We start from the raw sequence: 18,856 nt of genomic DNA, 5'->3' as shown, positions 1-18,856 counted from the left end.
TGTGTGCTGCCCTGCCCTGAGCTAGGGCCAGGGGCCACCTAAGGCTGTATGTGTTGGTTGCCCCACCCTGAGTTAGGGCTTGGGCCTGCCCTGCCTTGCTCCACGGTGTGGACTCCTGTTGGATGTGTGCTGCCCTGCCCTGAGCTAGGGCCTGGTGCCACCTAAAGATTCAGGAGGTGAACTGTTTGTTGCCCTGCCCTGAGATAGGGCCTGGGCTGCCTCTGAACTGTGGGTTTGTTGCCCCACCCTGAGCTAGGGCCAGGGGCCTTCTAAGACTGTGGGCCTGCTGTTCTCTGGACCTTGGGCAAGGCCCCAACTTGAGTTAATTTCCTCAGGGCCCCAAACTGTTGCTTCTCCCCCATGTGGGCAAAATGGGAACCTCCCCAAACTGGTGGCTTGGGGGTTGTTGGAGATACTTGTGGCAGTGGGGTGGGATAGCCGCTCACTGACCTGGAAGGGGAGGAGCCTTCCAGGAGCCCAAACCTTGTCAAGTACAGTTGAGATGACTCTATAGACTGAACCAAAGTCCCACTTGATAACTATTGAAGGGAAAAAGTCTGAGAATCAAATAGCAAAAATAATTTGTCTAGACAGACACTTGGCACCTTATTATATTGAGTAGCACTATTTTTGCTGCTTCTGTTTGAAAGACTAATTTCCCAACACAATATTGCCATGTTTCTGAAGTTGATTACACTTGTGAATTCTAGAGCTTCTACATCTAATCCTAATACTGTTGTACAGGGCATTATGCTAATATAAAAACAGCAACCTACTGCTTCTAAGTGAGGTTCCCAAGAAAATCAACTGAGCTTCAGTATGTGAACTAGAAAGGCTCATTGTTCCTCATATGTCTGAAGACTTGGAAGAGCACTTTGATCAGTTCTCTTCTATTTTTATTCTCTGAAATATTTTTTGCTCTCTGACAAAAGAGCCAGACCGCATGCATTATATTTTATTCATTTTCAGCTTTCCATTTAGAGTTCTTAGTATCTGATCTATTGATCTGTTAATGAAAGTCAAGGCAATATTCACCGATGTCATTGACCCCCATGTATTTTTCCTTGAGGCTTCTACTTACTCTAGCTGCCTGACTTTGAACCAGTGAGGTTTGCTTTCTCTCTAAAGCATTTATGTGGACTGGCACCAGATATCCTGCCTATGCACTTTTTCTCTTAAGTTAAGACACTGTTATTAGCAATCAGGCTGCTTTTGTAAAACATGGCTGTTGTGTCTGGACAGACGTGACATCAGAGCATTAAACACATTGGAGAATGAAAATGCAAGGACCAGCATCCTTTGCAACTGGCATTTGGTGCAGATTAGCTGGTTAGGAGATGGAACAATAGTAGAAAGAAATCCTTTGCCAGCAGTATTTGTTTTTCAGACTGACAAAATGTAGGTCAGACTCTAGGTGCACATACAGAGATTAAAAGAAGAATCTAGCATGCACTGTGGTACAGATCACACTATCAACCACCTCTGACAAAAGCCTGTACACTTAATTGCTTGATTCACTGACAGGGAAGCGTGAAACTGTGGAGAGACAAAGGGAGTATATTCTGTCAGGGGTGTAGCTGGTTCTTTGTATCTAGCATAAGAACAGGTTGGTTTAAGGAGAAACCCTCACGCTGTAGACATGTTTTCTAGATATACAGTTAACCTCTGAGCTGGCTACCACCTACCGCCTGAGAAAGAGAGTGGCTGATGGATCCACCTAGGAGCAGATCCATTGAATCCCCAACCATCCACCTTACCATCCATCTACTCCCTACAGATCACCAGAGAAACAAGCAAGGTGTCCTCATGGACATGCCCTCCATGATGGACACTTAAATGCTGACATTCTTTCCCCTGCATATCTCCTCTTCCCCACCACCTGCACGTCACTCACTCTGCAAGTTCCTTCCTAGGCATGGCTCTCAGTGGCTGCAGATGCAGCAGGGTCAGTCTTCAGTGCGTTGTGCATCACGTGGAAGAGTAAACGTAAGATACATTACAACACAAAAGTAGTTAGTTTATTTAAATGGGCCAGACCATTTTAGACACAGACCTAGTACTTGTCATGAGGGTTTCCAGGTACAATGATTTCCATGGACTGGCTATGGAATCAAGAAGTGCCTTCTTTTAAAACTGCTCTACATGCTCCCTATTTTAGTCAGTGCAAAAATCATTTCACAAAGTTATGATTCATTATTCCCCAGTATCGATGGTACCACTTTACAAACAGCTCTCACTACTTCATTCCTCTATCCCCAGCTCACATCTCTTCCTTGCTGCCAAAGCTTTACCTCTTTTTTAAAAGATGATCAGAAACTAAGTGTTCCAGTTCCCTAACCTTTGTAATAAGCATGGAGTTATTAAACAGAAATAATAAAGTCATAAGAGGGCTATTTACCACACCTAGTAGTCACCTTTGAGAAGAGGTGGGGCAGCAACCTTTTCATGACCTTCGTGCCATGAATGTTTTACCACAGCGAGCCAATGGCCTCAAGGCAATGAACCAGCTCAAACTGTTCAACTATTGCTGATGGAGTCTCTCCAGCTTTCCCATCCCACTCTAAAAGGGTAAACTGCTTTAGATATAACATTAGTTTCTGATGAACAGAAGATTTAAAAAAATTGTAAACTCCATTTTTTCCTAGATTCCTTTACTTATGAATCAGAGGTAACAGTTTAAACAAACACGCTCATGGGTGTGACACATATAATCTGCTTCCTGTACAGATTTATCATATATACAGCATAGATAGCAATGCCTATACTGAAGATTGGCTGACACTGCCCATTATACAATCCTGTTTTCAGTTGCTTATAACTTTGTCAAATCATTTGGAGTGACAATCTTCTATGCTGGGTATTTGCCTCAGGTAGCTTGGGGTGTTTGAAAAGTTTCAGCAAAAATAGTTTAATTCTTTCTAAGAACAAAATTATGAAAAAAATATTTTGACTTTTTTTTAAAGTCTTAGAGCTCTTTCATTAAGAAACAGTAGTACTTATGTATTTTGGGGCAGGGACTTGAAATTTGGCAGAGTTCCACCCTGTCTAGTTGCAGAGTTCAATATTTTGCTGCAACTAGACCATAAAGGTGTGTCAACACAGAATTTGTATCATTCAGATAAAGTCAAACTCTGCATGGTTGGTAAACCTCTTTGCCCACTTTTCCTCAAGTATCAACTGTTTCCCTTTTAAAAATTAGAAGGTTAATTAAAGCTGCAAACTCCCACATAAAATGGAGCTGTTGCCAGAGAATACTCTCCCAGATGCAGCGTTCATTCATGCTTGGCCTCATGGTACAGCTTAACATTAAGTGGACAGCAATGCTGTACTGCAAAAGGCAGACTCTCTTGTCTTTGAATCAGACAAGAGTTCCTCTGTGGCCATCCAGCTATAACTCAGACACACTCTTTTTAACTCCAGATCAAGGAGATGTGATGCAATCCAGGTTGGACCGTGATGCTCTATTTTCAAGGTGCTTGGCGTATGAGCTCTCTAAACAAGATGCATTTTTAAGTATAGTCTCTGCTCCTTAAAATGCATCTTATTCAGAGATCATTCATATAGCTATATTACAATAGAGCTTTTATTGGTGCCTGAAGGCTCTAATAAAGAAGCCCCCACTTTAATTGTTTGCTATAAACGTGTAATTTAAGTTTCTTTTCCCAAAGCAGCTTAAACCTAGGCAAACATGAGAATATAGTGGAAAACCTGGAAAAACACATTGCTGAAAATGAATTAATTTGTTAATGCTCAGAGAAAACTCCTAAGGTTTTCTAAGACTTAGACCAACAATTCAGTTCATCAGATATTAGATCTTGGGTTTACCAGAAGAACTAAACTTAAAGTAAATGAGAACTAATTTATATATAAAAATAGAACTTCTAACCATCTACAATATTTAAATACCCACTCTTACTACTTTTTTTTTCTTAGCAGAGAAAAAGAAACAGCACAAGCTATTTTGTGATTGTTGAAAGGAAAGACAAAAATAGAACCTTTCTGCTAAGGAGATGTTTGTAGCTGTCACACCCAAAGAGAAAGTACTGTATTGGGAAGGATCTGAACAGCTATTTCCTAGCTGCACATTTGGGCAGAAGCCTAACTGCACTGCAGTCTAAGAAAGCATTGTCTGCAAAAGGGCCATGAAATCACCTAGTGTCAGAAGCAAGCAATCACTGCCTTCTGTTGTTGACATTCCCCAGGGTGCGCTCAGGGAACAGACATGGCAGTTAGAAGCAAAATACAACTTGCAGTATTGCTCTTATAAATTATGTCCACAAGATCTGTCCACGACTGAAATGTAATAACCAGCACCTTTAGGATCAAATAATTTTCCCCAAACAGTTGCTTAGCTGACTGGTTCTTGCTCACAGTCCGATTCCCATAATATGTAACTTTCCCTCAGGTTAGGCTGGGAGGACCTTGGGGTTTTTCACTTTTCTCTGCAGCATGTGGTATGGGTCACGTGCTGGCATTACTTTGCTATATTGCTACCGGTGCACTTTGGCACCTCCTACTATCTGCCTGTAGCACATAATATCCTAGTCTCTTATATGCTGTAATATTTTGGCATCATTTCATATGTTAGGTGTGCAGGTGGTGGTGTTGGCCTGTGATATTCAGGGCATCAGACTATATAATTTGGGGCTCCCTTCTGTCCTTAAACAAGTAACACTAATTGCTACTACCTGTAATAAAGCAGGACAAAAATCACTGAGAAGAGACCAAAAAAAGGAGGATATTTTCCTGATGTACTTTGGACAATTCAGAAGCCTTATCTTACTACAGAACCCTACAGGAAAATCGGTTCTTCTGAGTTGTGTGTTGTTTCACTCTCCTTAAAGAAATTGTAGCTATGACTATGAAAGAGGAATTTATCCAGACACTGTTCTGTAACACCATTTACTCAAAGTGAAGAATAGTTTAAAAATACTGTCAAACATTAACAAGTTATGTGTTAAAATTAAGTAGGTTTCAGATTTGCATTGGATTTGGCTATGATAGTTTTCTTAGGGACACACAAAAGTAATTAAAAATTGCACAGAGACAACTGAAAACTGTTAAACTCTGCAAGGACTTTTTGTCTTTAACATGATTTCCAACCTGTCAGATCCAGTAGAGTTTGAGCTATGTTATCTTTGGGACTTCTGCATTTTAAACAACTTCTTCATTTAAAGAAGCTTTTGTAAACAATATATAAGTTTAAAAAACCCAAACCTCTTTTCATAGTCACTGAGATGAGAAATTCAAGCAAAGATGAGATGGTCGGGCCTCTAACTGTGTGGATTTAGTTTGTTTGATCAACGGGGCTGACAGCTGAGATTAGGTTCTCAGGGGTAGGAAACATTTTCGGGTCTGGGGCCACTGGCCCATAGACAAAATCAGTCAGGGGCCACACAAGTAAGAAGCAAAAAAACAAAACAAAACCCACCTAACTGATGGGTTCCTCCAATATAGGCCATGGGGTGTGAGCAAAAGGAAGGGTACAGGAGCACCTGGGAATTGGGGAGGGGGATGGGTCTGGGGAAAGGGTGCAGGAATAGGCTGAGAGTGGGTGATCTGGGTGGAAGGAAGGTGTAGGAGGAGGGTTTGGTGTGAGGAGGCCTGCGAGGGAGAGGGCAGGAGCAGGGTGCAGTTGGGGTGAGGGGGTGGGAGTGAGAAGGTCTGCATGGAAGCCAGGCACAGGAACTGTCTGGGCGTATGGGTGACCGGGGTGCAGCTTACCTTTGCAGAACACCTAGATGCACATGGCTCTGGGCCCGTCCCTCCTGCTCCCCACACAGCACCCCCCACTGCTACGGTTGGATGGAATTCTGGCCAATCAGAGCAGTAAAATGAAGCCTCTGAGCAGGCTGCTGAGGCAGCTGCTACTCACCCTTCCTTCCCCCAATGAGGGGAAACAGCAACGAACAACAGTGGAGCCTAGGACTGCTTCCTGCCCCTTGGCCCCATCAGAGCCCACAGACTGGATCCAGACAGCAGCTTGCCTGATCCAGTCTGCAAGGCTTCAGGCTCTAAACTGTACATCCTGCTGCAGGCCAGATGTTATGGAGGGGAGCCCTGAGCCTCAGGATCCAGACCCCCACGCCCCAGTTCAGATCCAGACCACGGGCCATGGATTTCCCATCCTTGTTCTATGGCAATGTGCATATGCAAGTTTCTAGTCATCAAACCAGACTATCATATTTTTTTTTGTTTGTTTGCAAGACTATCCCCTTAGGGTTTTCAGTTTAATGTTTAACCAGATACAAAGCAGGGCATACCTGTAGCCAGGAAAAATCAAGAGAGAGTAGCTCTGACATGCTACTGTAGAGCTAGAGCTTGTGAACATTGCTATTTTTCTGTTCCTTACTAATTTTAAAGTGGTGCAGATCCAAGGTGAAGAATGGTCTGGTTTAAGGGAGACTTTTCTAAAGGACTTTCTGCAGAAGATGCTCAAAATCAGACAGAGAAAAGAAGCTGATTTTTTTTATAGTGGGATGTGGATGCTGCTGCTCTTTCAAAATACTGATGGCTGGGATGCTCACGTTGTCTATCAGCTCATTCTTAGCTTGTGCCCAGACTCATGGCTTTTCCCAGCCTCAGTGATGTATGATGTTATGTTCTCGAGGTACTAGTGTTCCCATGTGCAGTATCATTGTCTCCCTGGAGGTACAAGCTCACCCAATGCTGCTATAGGGCATCTGCACAACATTACGTCCCCAGCATCAGAATGGATAGAACGGTGAGGGAGGAGGTGTGTGCTTAAGACTGTGTTGACACTGAAGAAGGGGAGTAATTTCCCCTGGTGGTGTGAATGTGCTTCTGCTTATCTTATACTCTTGGGAGCATGGCTAGCAGTAGCAGTGGCACAACTTGTCTGTACCAAGCACAGCTCCTCTGAAACCAGTGGAAATACACTCAGCACAGTTGACCTATGCTTCCCCTACTGCAGTCTGTGCTACGGTGGCTAAGCCACTAAGCCACTGACAAGAGCTCAGGTGAGAATGCACACATGAACAAGGCAGTCAAACACGAGCACATGGACTCATTGGCAAGAATCCAGCAGAGGGCAACAAAAGCAGTTGGAGGGCTGGAGAACGTGATTTAGGAGTTGAGACTGAGGGATCTGGGAATAGCCTACAGAGCAGAATAGTGAGGGGGGATTTTATAGCAACCTTCAACTACCTGAAATGTGCTTTGGGGGCACGTTCCAAAGAGGACGGAGACAGGCTGTCCTCAGTGGAGACAGATGACAGAACGAGGGAGCCATGAACTGAAGTTGCAGTGGGGTAGGTCTAGGCTGGATATTAGGAAAAACTATTTCACAGGGAGGGTGGCAAAGCACTGGAATGAGTTACATAGGCAGGTGGTGGAATCTTCATCCCTACAGGTTTTTAAGTCCCAGCTTGACAAAACCCTGACTGGCATAATGTAGTTGGGATAGGTCCTGCTTTCAGTGGGCGGGGGAGAGTTGGACTCAAGGACTTTCTAAGGTCTCTTCCAACACTCGGACTCTATGATTCTAAGTTCATAGGGTAGACATGGCAAGAAACAATATCACCCGTTTCTTGTGCTTGAATAGACATGAGACTGAACATATTCCCGAGAACACATAAAATGATGATGTCTAAACTATCTGTTACCACTCAAGAGATCTTGGTGTCATGGATAGTTCTCTGAAAACATCTGCTCATTGTGCAGTGGCAGACAAAACAGTGTGTTGGGAATCATTAAGAAAGGGAGAGATAAGACTGTAAATATCATTGCCTCTGTATACATGCATGGTACACCCACATCTTGAATACTGCATGCAGATGTGGTCACCTCATCTCAAAAAAGATATATTGGGGAAAAAGCTAATAAAAAGGCAACAAAATGACTAGAGGTATGGAACAGCTGCCATACATGCAGAGATTAAGACTGACTTTTCAGCTTGGAAAGATACAGCTAAGGGAGAGCATGATAGAGTTCTGTCATGACTGGTGTGGAGATAAGGAAGTCAGATTTAGTTCTTCTCAAAACACAGAAACTAGGAATCACCAAATGAAATTAACAGACAGCAGTTTAAAAAAAAGGAAACATTTCTTCACACAATGCACAGTTAACCTACTGAACTCCCTGCCAAAGGGTGTTGTGAAGGCCAAGGCTTTTACAGGGGTTCAAAAATGAACTAGACAAATGTTCTAGTTAATCAAGGATTGATTAATCAATATCTCTATTAGCAAAGACTGACAAGGATGGCATCCTTATCCTCTCTTTGCCAGGAAGTGGGAAAGAACAATAGGGAGTGATCACTTGACATTTACCTGTTCTGTTCATTCTTCTGGAGCACCTGGCATTGGCCACTGGTGGAAGACAGAATATGACCCACTATGGCCGTTCTTATGTTCTTATCCAAATCAGATATAGAAAAAAACAAGATCACCTGGCTTGGGACGTGTTCAGATCAGGGTTTTGAACTGAACCTCTCCTAAATTTGCCTAGAGACGTGAATTTTTCATAACCTGAGCTCATTAAGTCAAAATTGGATCTCTTTCTTAGAGGTGTATGCTCTAGTTCAAATGAAACGTATGGTTCTATGGTCTGTGTCATGCATGTGGCCAGACAAGACAATCCTAGCAGACCACCCTGACCAGAGAGGAAAATGTATTTTTCCATTAAATCTGTTAAATAAAAGATTTTATCAGGAAATCAGATTTGAAGTCTCAATCTCAAGCTCCTACTATTCCATGAAAAATACATCATTTAATCAAAATAACTCAATAAAAATAAATCAAGCAAAACCAATTTCAAAAAGGAAGTTTGTTTTCAATGTGAATTTGTGGATATATTTGATCCAATTTGACATTAATGGTCGGTCTTTTATTATCAATTTATATAAAAAGGAAGAAGGATTTTCATTTTTGGTAATTCCAGTCCTAGTCTGCATTCACAAGTCTCTTTTCTCATACGGAGGGCCCCTTCTGAAACCTGATACTCTCTCTCTAGTTCTACTCATCATAATATATGCTGTATAGTGATCAGAAAGGCCACCTTGTTCCTGAAATGCCAGCTCTTCTGTAAATACCACCTTATCTCTGTGACACAAAGGCAATCGCCAACACTCCCTTGGCAAAGTCCACATTACTCAAGTGTTCTGTATACTGCCACAGGTGTGACCATACTACAGAGTCTGAAAGAGAATGTGGTGTGTGTACACACAGGTATAAATGTATTGTGTATGTATCCTACTCCCACACAGGTGCGCGCACACTACTCAAATTAAAGCGCAAAACCAAAGAGCACGAGGGTAACATTGTTCATCTTCCTTTGCTTTTTGTTTAAATGTAATCTTAGGCATATTGATAACAAGGTGGAGGGTAAAAGTGCAGCAAAGTAGCTTCTGGATCCGTCTCTTAGTGAGCTAAATACGTGCCAGTATTCACTGTTCCATCTGTGAACAGAGGTGGGCAAATGAGTTGAGATAAAATGCTTATCCCAAAATTTCCCCCTATAAGCTCAAACCGCTTATGAGACTCAAAGAACTTTAAATGGGTTGGCTTGTTTAAATTCCTGGCTAAAGCAGCCATGTCCCTCTCACAACACATGCTGTTCAGACGTGCAGCCCAAACTGTGCAGGTTCGGAGAATATTGATGAAGCAGGGGAGGACTGTCAAGTGATTATGATTTAGGAGTTGGAGTCCAGACACCTGGATTGTTTTCACAGCTCTTCCAGCCTTCTAGTGTGTAACTTTGGGCAAATGACCTTTTTCTCTAAATTGGGGCAAACATGTATGTACACAACAGGATACTGGTGATTAATATTTGTCTGGTCTTTTGAGCTCCTCTGGGGTATGGCATGACAGCTGTACAATGGATTGTTTTACCCACCCACTCCTCAACCCCCCCCCACCCCCAACAATTAAAACTTCAGCTGGATGGGTGTTCAGCACACTTAAACCATACTGTCCTACAGCATATTGCAGAAGAACTCTGATTTTTTTTCCCCCATAACCACCATTAACCTTGCTGTTAATTGATAGACTGAAAGAAGAGAATTGATTTGGCTGCCGAACAACAATTGATGGAGCTGCCAGGAAGATTTTAGCCCTACACTGGTCTCCAGCTATGACAGGTATGTTGAAGTTTACATTGTGAATGAAGATGACTTCAGATTAAAACTGCTCAAAATATAGGTGTGGGGACATGTTGCAAACGCATCATGCCACTGTTCTACATGCTTCAAACTGGGATAATTTTGCCTTTATTCAAAATTTTTCATTAGAATTGGTGTTAGTCTCTTAGTGTCAAAATGTGTGTATGCTTTCCTGCTTCCTCTATCACTGAGAAAGGTAGGGGAAATGGGAAGAAACCCAAGGAAGTCCAAGATTTTCTTTCTCCAGTGCTTGAACAACAATTGGCATCTTTTAAAAATGTACCTTTTTTTAACAAGATGATTCTGTTTTTTGACAAAATAATATTGAACTTCAAAATGTCTGTCAGCTCCACTCTTGCATAAAATGCAGACTGTGTGGTTTCGTCATCAGGGAGGCATTATAGTTACAAAAGACACTGGTGATTTCGCAAGATCTCGACATGTTGCAGTGGAGAACACTACTCTTGCACACATATACAGTCGTATTAGCCGAGATTTGGAAGCACCCAAGGACAAAGTTGAAAAGTGATATGGAAAAGCTAGAGATCACTTCCATTTCTTAGCTAATGATTGGTCCTAAATTTAAAAAGCATAAGTTGGGCCTAGAAGAGCAAATGAAACGATGAAACTTAATTCTCACTTCCTTTGATCTTCTCTCACATTCAGAATTGAAGATGCCAATTTCTATCCCATGATTGTGTTTACAAAGGCGATTTCATCATAGATGATTCCATCAAAATAGTGGGAAACTTTGGCAGGAAAATCATGGAAGACAAGACAATGGGATTTGAAACTGTCAGAGCCATACTCCTCCCAGTCAGCTCAACACCAATCAAGTTTGCCAGTCTCATAGTCAGACTCTGTTGAAAAGTTTGTAACCAGCCCGGTGCTGAAGAGAGTAGTAAGTAACTAAAAGGGTATCATTATATAAAAAGTGATGTTCTTAACTAATTAATAGGCTGGAGTGTGAATGAGCTGTCTGTGTGTTACTTATGGAATTGAAACAAAAAGCAGTCAAGTAGCACTTTAAAGACTAGCAAAATAAACTATTTTGCTAGTCTTTAAAGTGCTACTTGATGCTTTTTGTTTTGATAGTGTATAGACTAGCACGGCTTCCTCTGTTATTATTATAGAATTGAAAGTGTTTCATTTTGGCACCAAACATGTCTTTTTTTTGTGGAATAAATAAGTGCGGAAAGTGAATCGCATAATATGTGAATTCTGCATTTCAGTTAATGAAACATTCATGTGGTTCCCGGCCCTGGAAAAACAGGAATATTTTTGATCCATCAGGAAAAATGTAACATCCCTGGTATTTTCCATTCCTCTTGGCTACTGCAGGCTACTTATATAAGGGCCCCTAAGAGAGGTTACAAAGGCCATGGGTAGTGCAATGAAGACTGCTGGTCACAGGCTGTACAGCTGCACAACTAACCATTCAGTTGCAGTTGCCAAATTTAATACATACTAATACTTAGTATTCATACGGACATTTTCAACTCTTCAACAACTACCCAGAAAACAAATGTTTAAAAATAACCTGTGAAAAATTTTTATTTTAAAAGTAAGCACCGTTTCTCCTTTTATTGCCAAGGTAACTGTGCCTCTCATTTAGCAGTAAGAAACAAGCAGTGACGAAAGCGATACAATCTAGTATTCTGACTTAACTTAGAATTATCTGTTGATTTCAAGAGGGCTAAGTCTGGTCGGTACATAGATAGGATCTAGTTTTCCTTAGAAGTGTCCTAATGAGAAGAAATGTTAGAAGCACAGGAGGAATCACTTTTCCCACTGATTAGTATCAAACCAATGCTTATGTGTGGTGTTAGGAAAATATTGTGATGCTGTTAGTGTCATCTTACAAGGGAAGCAGTGGGGACCAAAATAAAAAAAAAGTCTAACTGGCTTCAAGACTGACCTTGGTAAGTTTACAGAGGAGACAATGTGACAGGATGGATGGCCAATGGATGTGGCCTAACAGTGACAGCCAGTGATAGGAAACTAGAGTGGGTGGGCTCAGAGTTGCTACAGAGAATTCTTCCTTGGATATTGGCATGGTGGGTCTTCCGTGCATGTTTAAGATCTAACTGAGCCCTGTATGTGGGGTCAGGATGTACTCCCCCCGCCCCAACCCCCCCGCCGACCCGAGCCCGATTGGCAGAGACCCTGAGATTTTTTTTTTTGCTTTCCTCTGCAGGACAGGTCATGGGTCATTTGCAGATTTGAACTAATATAAATGGTGGATTCTATGTATCTTGAAGTCTTTAAATCAGGATTTGAGGACTTCAGTGGCTCAGCCAGACTTTCAGAGTCTATTGCAGGAGTGAGTGGGTGAGGTTATTGGGCTGCAGTGTTCAGGCGATCTGACTAGATGATCATGATTGTCCATTTTGACCCAGAAGTCTGAGTCTGTCTTTTCACTGAGATGTAAAGAAGAGGCTCTGACTTATTGCAAGACTCTGTGGAACTTTTACTAAAAGAGTGGGAGTACGTCTGACCAAAGTCCAACTGTCATTACACACTGTCCACCTACTCCTAATTCTAGTTGGTGAATTTATTTCTTAACTTGCTTTCATAAAATGTGTTGTCTATAATTACAGGCAAAGATCGGTAGTTGCCTTCCACTCCAGAAATGACTGCAATTTAGTGGAAGATATAAATAAATCAAATTACTTCAGCTTATATTGTATGGTGCCTTTCATCCAAAATCTATCAGATAGCCAAGACAAAAACATGGAGAACTCCCATCACGAGGGGCTTAAACTGTGTGACAGTGGTCCCCATACTTTTCAGGATTGTGGACTGATTATCCCTGCCTGCACTCCCACCCCAAGCCATGGTCAGGTTGAGGTTCACACTGGGTGGGGCCAGTGCAGAGTGGGCATGTGTGGCTGGTTCAGGCTGCTACTTGTCTTCGAATGTCCCTCGATGTTCCTCAAGGGTGTGCACCCTACAGTCTATACATCACAGACAATTTTTCATTGACACTAAATTTCTCTGGGGTAATCTAGATGAGTGATCAGATCCACTGATCTGTCTACAGGAGAAAATATAAAAAAAAAAATCCTCACCTGTAATTATGCAAACCATTCACAATGGTAAAAGGTGAATTTCAGACCTGTTTCAGCTTTGCACCTAATCCAGATATTACATTTCTCAAAAGCTACTATCCCACTTCTTAAATGCTCTACTTTCATGTTTAAAATGAAAAATACATCCCTCCCTCCACCCTGATCATATTGCTGCTGTACAAATAGGATTATGGTATTACAAAAACAGAATTAATGATACCAACAAAACGGCAGTTACTAATGGGTAACCAGTACATCTTCATTCTTATATTAACTCGTTAGCACTAGCCAGCAAGTGCACCACTGTGTTTAGTGTTTTTCAAACCTCTTGAGAGGACTCACAGTCTGAAAACGGAGTTCAAGGTGCTCATCGGGGGTATGATCCTGTGCTGACCCTGCACGATTGGTCACTTAACTCTTTACTGCTGAGTTCAATGGACACACAATCAAGGCCCTTACTCTTTGTCTGAAATGAAATTGAGTATTTCTTTATTCAAACCAAGGCTCTGAATTTGTTTCTCACGCCTGCACGCTGGGTTCTCCTGTGTTGGATCTGAAGAAGCTTCAGTGAAAGAAATAAGGATAACAGAAAATAGTGCTGTACAAATTGGAAGGTTCTTAGAGCAATCCCTCATACTGAAAAAAGGAACATTTTCTAGCTAACCCCACTGGGGAGCCTATAAAAAGGGAGCAAGTTTGTTATTAAAGAGGGACGGGGGATAAACTGATTCAAAAGATAATACTTACAGTTACTTGATGTTGGAACCTTGAAGTCAGAGACAATTTTTCCCCACTTAATGATACCTCCCTCTCACAAACTTCCCACTAGTTTCATAAGCCTGTTATAATGACTTATTCTGTTTTACATACCATAGTTTTTAACCACCTACATGACACATGTAATATCAATTAGAAACAGTATGTTTCTCAGAATTGTTCCTTCATCTGGCTCTTCAAACAGAGAACTGTCATCCATCTCTGCTTGCTTCAGCAGAGGTCACTGCTTAGCATAGACCCAAGTCAGTTCACTCGACTAAAGTATGAGGGGGAGGGTAGCATCGAGGAGTGCAATTCTACTCCCAAAAGAAGGTCTTAAAAAAGAAGAAAAACTGCATCTCCCTACTCAACAGCGCTGCTCCTTGTGTGTACTCAAGTCATAGTGGAAAGCATGTGAAAACAGGTATGAACTAGACTCCTTCCCCTTCTGTGCAGGATTGCTGGTTTCCATTAGGGAGGGTCAGTCAATTACATCTGTGCAAAGCTACTGATGGCAATGTGGCTGCATGGCTGTAACAGAACACCTAATTTGGCCTCAGGCATCTTAATAATGGGCAATGATGTATGGAAAGGAAAGAACCCAGCTGGAGTCTCAGATCCTAGGGTTTTGTTTGTTGCACTGGCAGTTTGAAAACACCTTGACTGTGTCTACACTACCACCCTCCTTTGAAGGAAGAATGGTAATTAGGGTGTTGGGAGTTTACTTTGAAGTCTCGGCTCGCGTCTAGCCACGGCTCACCCGCCAGTACTTCGAAGTGCCGGGGCAACTTCAAAGTCCCTTTACTCCTCAAAAGTAAAGGGACTTTGAAGTTGCCCCAGCACTTCGAAGTACCGGCGGGTGAGCAGCGGCTAGACGCGAGCCGGGACTTTGAAGTTTAAAACTTCAAAGTTGCCATGGGGGGGGGTGGAATTTGGTTAATGAAATGCTGCCTATGCAGTGCAGCACTTCATTAGTAAACTCCCAACACCCTGCTTACAATCCTTCCTTTGAAGGAGGTTGGTAGTGTAGACAAGCCCCATGTGTTTGCTTGTTAACTGACCACTGAGTGAAAATCGACCTGAAGCTCCAAAATGCTCTTTTTATCGCCACAGCTATCTACAGAACCCCACTTCTAGAGTGGATGGAAGAGCAAAGAGAGACAAGTATGAAAATGCTAATAATGATCTTAGGTTAAAATGGGTAGCCATAGATGAGCACACGAGTATTAACATTATCACTCTGGACAAAACACAAATAATTTGAAATGGTGACCAGAAACTTAAAGCCTTATCTGACATCGATTTGTTTCTAGAGCTAGAATCGGAAAAGATGAAAGAGCAACATCAACCTGAAATCCAAATGATAATTTCAAGTTTTAAATGAACATCAGTAGCATACTGGGAGATAGGGATAGTGAGAAATGGCCAAATATTTCAGACCTGTCATTGCCACTCTGGTGGGTAGGGGGAATGGAGGCACACAATACTTCACTTTTTTTTTTTTTCAAAGCTTGTTGTCACCTCTCTTGCCAGTTACAAGTGCAACCCTATTTCCAAACAGGAGTGACACAATGTTGATTGTGTGTATTTGAAACAGTGTAAAGAAAATCACTTTGTAAAATTAGTTTGAAAAATTATACTTATGCTTCTGGAAGCACAGTTCATCTTTAGTTTTTGATTAAAACCGAGACAATCAAAAGCCAGAAGAAGTTGATAACTACGTTATGACAGCAATAGAATTAATCAGTGTTTTAGTAATTACAACTATACTTACACACCACATCATTATCAGCCTCCTTGATACATCCTGATTGATATTCCAGTAGCTGAATGGAAGAAATGTGATGTAAAAAATCTCTTCACCCAAGGCAGATGAAAACTTGAACAGGTAGTAGTAGAAATAATTCTTCACAACGTACTTCTGTGTGCAATCCTGAAAGTGAAACATTTTGAACATGTTTCAGTAAACTTATTCAGTTCAGCTCTGAGCTGTGCAATTTAAACAGCTAGGGCTACAAACCACTCTCTCCCCCTCATTTCCACAGGATGCTAACCATGGTAACATTTTCTATTTCTTGATCACTTCAGAATAAAGCTGGGATCATGGCAGGAGCTCTTGCAGAGTATGGTTCCCTTTTACCTCAGTCTAGCACTAGAGTGCAAACTCTGTGGGAGGTAACCAATGTTCTCTTTAATTCTTTCCCATCCATGTGTGGAATAAATTTTATTATGTTTGCCAAGGCATGTGTGGATATGCACCATCAATAGAAACACATGCTGCCCACCATACATGCTCTGACAATCAGATGGGTGGCATTTGAAACTCTCCTAGGTTGGTGCCCAAGCTCTTCCCCAGCTTACAGGGTGCACTGGAGATAACCACCATTTAAGACTTGAATGTGCCTCAATTAGAAAGTTACTGCAATTCATTAGTGTGACCATTTGACATTCTCTCATGTTCATAGCAGTTTATTCCTCCAACCTCTTATTTAGAATAGCTCATTTAAATAATTTGTGAGTCTCCTGAGATAATCTAAAAATTGTTTGTACTTAACCTACTGAAGTGATTTGATGTCTTTAATATTCTATGAAGTATGTTCAATAATTTAGCTCAGAGTGGGAGAGACATCCAGCTAAAGTACAATAGCTTTTGCACAATACTGTGCACAAGACCATAGAAATTTTAAGAACATTTTTGGAAAGGGTTTGTGTACAATACCCTCAGACATTTAAAAAAAAAACACAGAAGATCCATATTTCCACCCGGTGACCACCAGACAAAGCTTGAAAAATCTTAACTCAGGAAGCAAAATGGCACATTCAGCAGATGCAGACGTATCTGAATATGCAGCTCTCGTTAACTACATTTTTAGACAATTTAAACAGAAACTAAAACCCATTTGAGTCCTTCCTAATTCACGGGCAGGCAAGAACAGGGGAAATGTACATTATTTTTGGCTGCAAACCAAGACTAGGTAGCAACATTAGTTCATCTGCCCTTCAGTATAATGTTACTAAATTCTGCTGCTACCCAGAAACTATGGCAGAAGCCTGCAGGAAAAGGATACGGGACCAAACAAATGACAGCAGAGCCATACTTAAATCATTCTTACAAGCTATCAGGACATACTTGCATGCAAAAATATATCAATATAGTCCAAAATGGCAAATCATACACTAATTTTGTCCCTGATCATTCTATGTTTTTCCCTAAATTAAAGGACTATATCAATGAAATAAAGGCAGTTATAGGTAATAACAATTTGATCATTTCCCCTCCTAATAGTTTTTGTTTTTCGATGAATGCACGGAAAAAGTCCTTGCTATCCATGACTGTAGCCCATCTAAAAGGTATTATACAGATATAAATTATTAAGGTGTACATGGACAGAGTCCCTGAATCACAACTTAGAAATTCCTGTTGGGGATTCTGAACAATGTATTTTTTTATATATTGCATGCATGCGCACACACACCAGTCTATGAGCTCCATTTTGAATAATGGATGTGCTTGTCTGGTTGCTCTCTCGTCTTTGAATTTCAGTGTTTGAACTGAAATTCCAAGGGGTAGTGACACTGAATTAACATCAGAAGATTGCTAAAACTTCTGTGTTAACAGAGGATCACAGACGCCTCCTTGGACAGATTTGGCTACCACCCAGAAAAACCTGTCTGCCTAGGTGAGATGGTAATTAAGCAACAAATCACCAGATGGGGACCTGAAAAGGCTGATCAGCAGATCACTTGACAAAGGGGACTAGAGGCCGTAAAGGAAAGGGGTCTCTCACTAGCCAATTCTGAAAGAGAGGGAGAAGAGATCAGAAGCAGAAAGCTGACTAAAGGAGTGAGCAGAGTCCATATTTTGAAGGAGAAACTATATGCAGAAGGAAGGGCAAGAGGTAAAATGCTGGACTCTCTAAAAATGATTCTGAGCCCAAAGAATGGTGAAGAGCGGTGAGGAAATGGATACAAATGCATACAGGTCTTTTCTCTAAATCTGTATACGTACTGTGCTAAATACGGTAGGGCCTTTACAAAGCCTGTGTTCTACATGCTTCGGTTATCACATATCCCTGAAAAGGTAATGGGTAAACCATAACATTGGTCCTCTAGGGAAGAGTATACTTATGCTCAGTGCTTTTCTTCCTAGAGAAAAAGGTGGTGGAACTCAAGCCCCCCCCCACCTCCAAAGGCCCAACCCCACCAGTGGCTTTACCTCCCTGCATGGGGTCTGAGCTGTCCCCAGTTCCCCAGAGCCAGTTACCTCCAGGGACTGTGCTGACTAGAACCAAGCCATGCTGTGCCAGGGCTACTCCAAGACCATGCTGGGCTGCAGGCACCGGGGCAGAAGGAACTGTGCGGCTCCTGGTAGAACCACAGGTGCCACACTGGGACCATAGGAGCTGCACAGCTCCCAGCTGGAGCATGAAGTGTTGGGAGGGGCTCCTTCAAAAATGGCGGTGCCTGGAACAAGGGTGCTGGAAAAAAAAAGCCCTGCTTATGCTACTGGGGAGGCTGGGGAATCTAGCACTAGTTTCAGACTGAGGCAGTTACACTGTGGGCTCTCACCTCTTGGGCGGGGGGGAGGGGGGCAAGAGGGAGGATCTGGCCAGTGCATGCATGAGGGTCCTTCCCCATTCTGACACCTGCTACAGTTACACTGGCAAGTTTTGCCAACAAAACTGGTAGAACGTCCACACACAAAATACATGTTGACAGTTTGTCAACAAAACTCAGCACTTTCACTGGCAGCGTTTGGCGTCTCAAGCATGAGGTACAATGATGCTGTGTGTGGCCACACTTTGTCAACAGAAATTTTGTCAGAACATCTCTTCCAATAGTGACTTCTGTCAACAGAGTGCTGTTGTGTAACCATAGCCTGACTGCAGAAGGTGGGGGCCCACAAGAGATA

At 42.0% G+C, this 18,856-nt stretch overlaps 1 protein-coding gene across 3 annotated transcripts in view; it reads right to left on the bottom strand.

Annotated features, from left to right (window-relative positions):
* Window positions 1-18,856, bottom strand: part of SGPP2 (sphingosine-1-phosphate phosphatase 2) — a 68,740-nt gene that overhangs the window by 32,829 nt on the left and 17,055 nt on the right. For 2 of the 3 annotated variants that reach the window (XM_075004118.1, XM_075004120.1), the window contains exon 2: window positions 15,719-15,877. In XM_075004118.1, coding sequence (XP_074860219.1) covers window positions 15,719-15,877 — 159 coding nt within the window. Of the gene's footprint in view, window positions 1-15,718; window positions 15,878-17,953; window positions 18,069-18,856 lie in introns of those variants that run through there. The other variant, XM_075004119.1, reaches the window with a different exon arrangement.

The sequence above is a fragment of the Carettochelys insculpta genome, chromosome 10, assembly GCF_033958435.1.
Source record: "Carettochelys insculpta isolate YL-2023 chromosome 10, ASM3395843v1, whole genome shotgun sequence".
Lineage (NCBI taxonomy): Eukaryota > Metazoa > Chordata > Testudines > Carettochelyidae > Carettochelys > Carettochelys insculpta.
The sequence above is the reverse complement of the archived record's forward strand: the minus strand, read 5'-3'. Positions and strand labels throughout refer to the sequence as shown.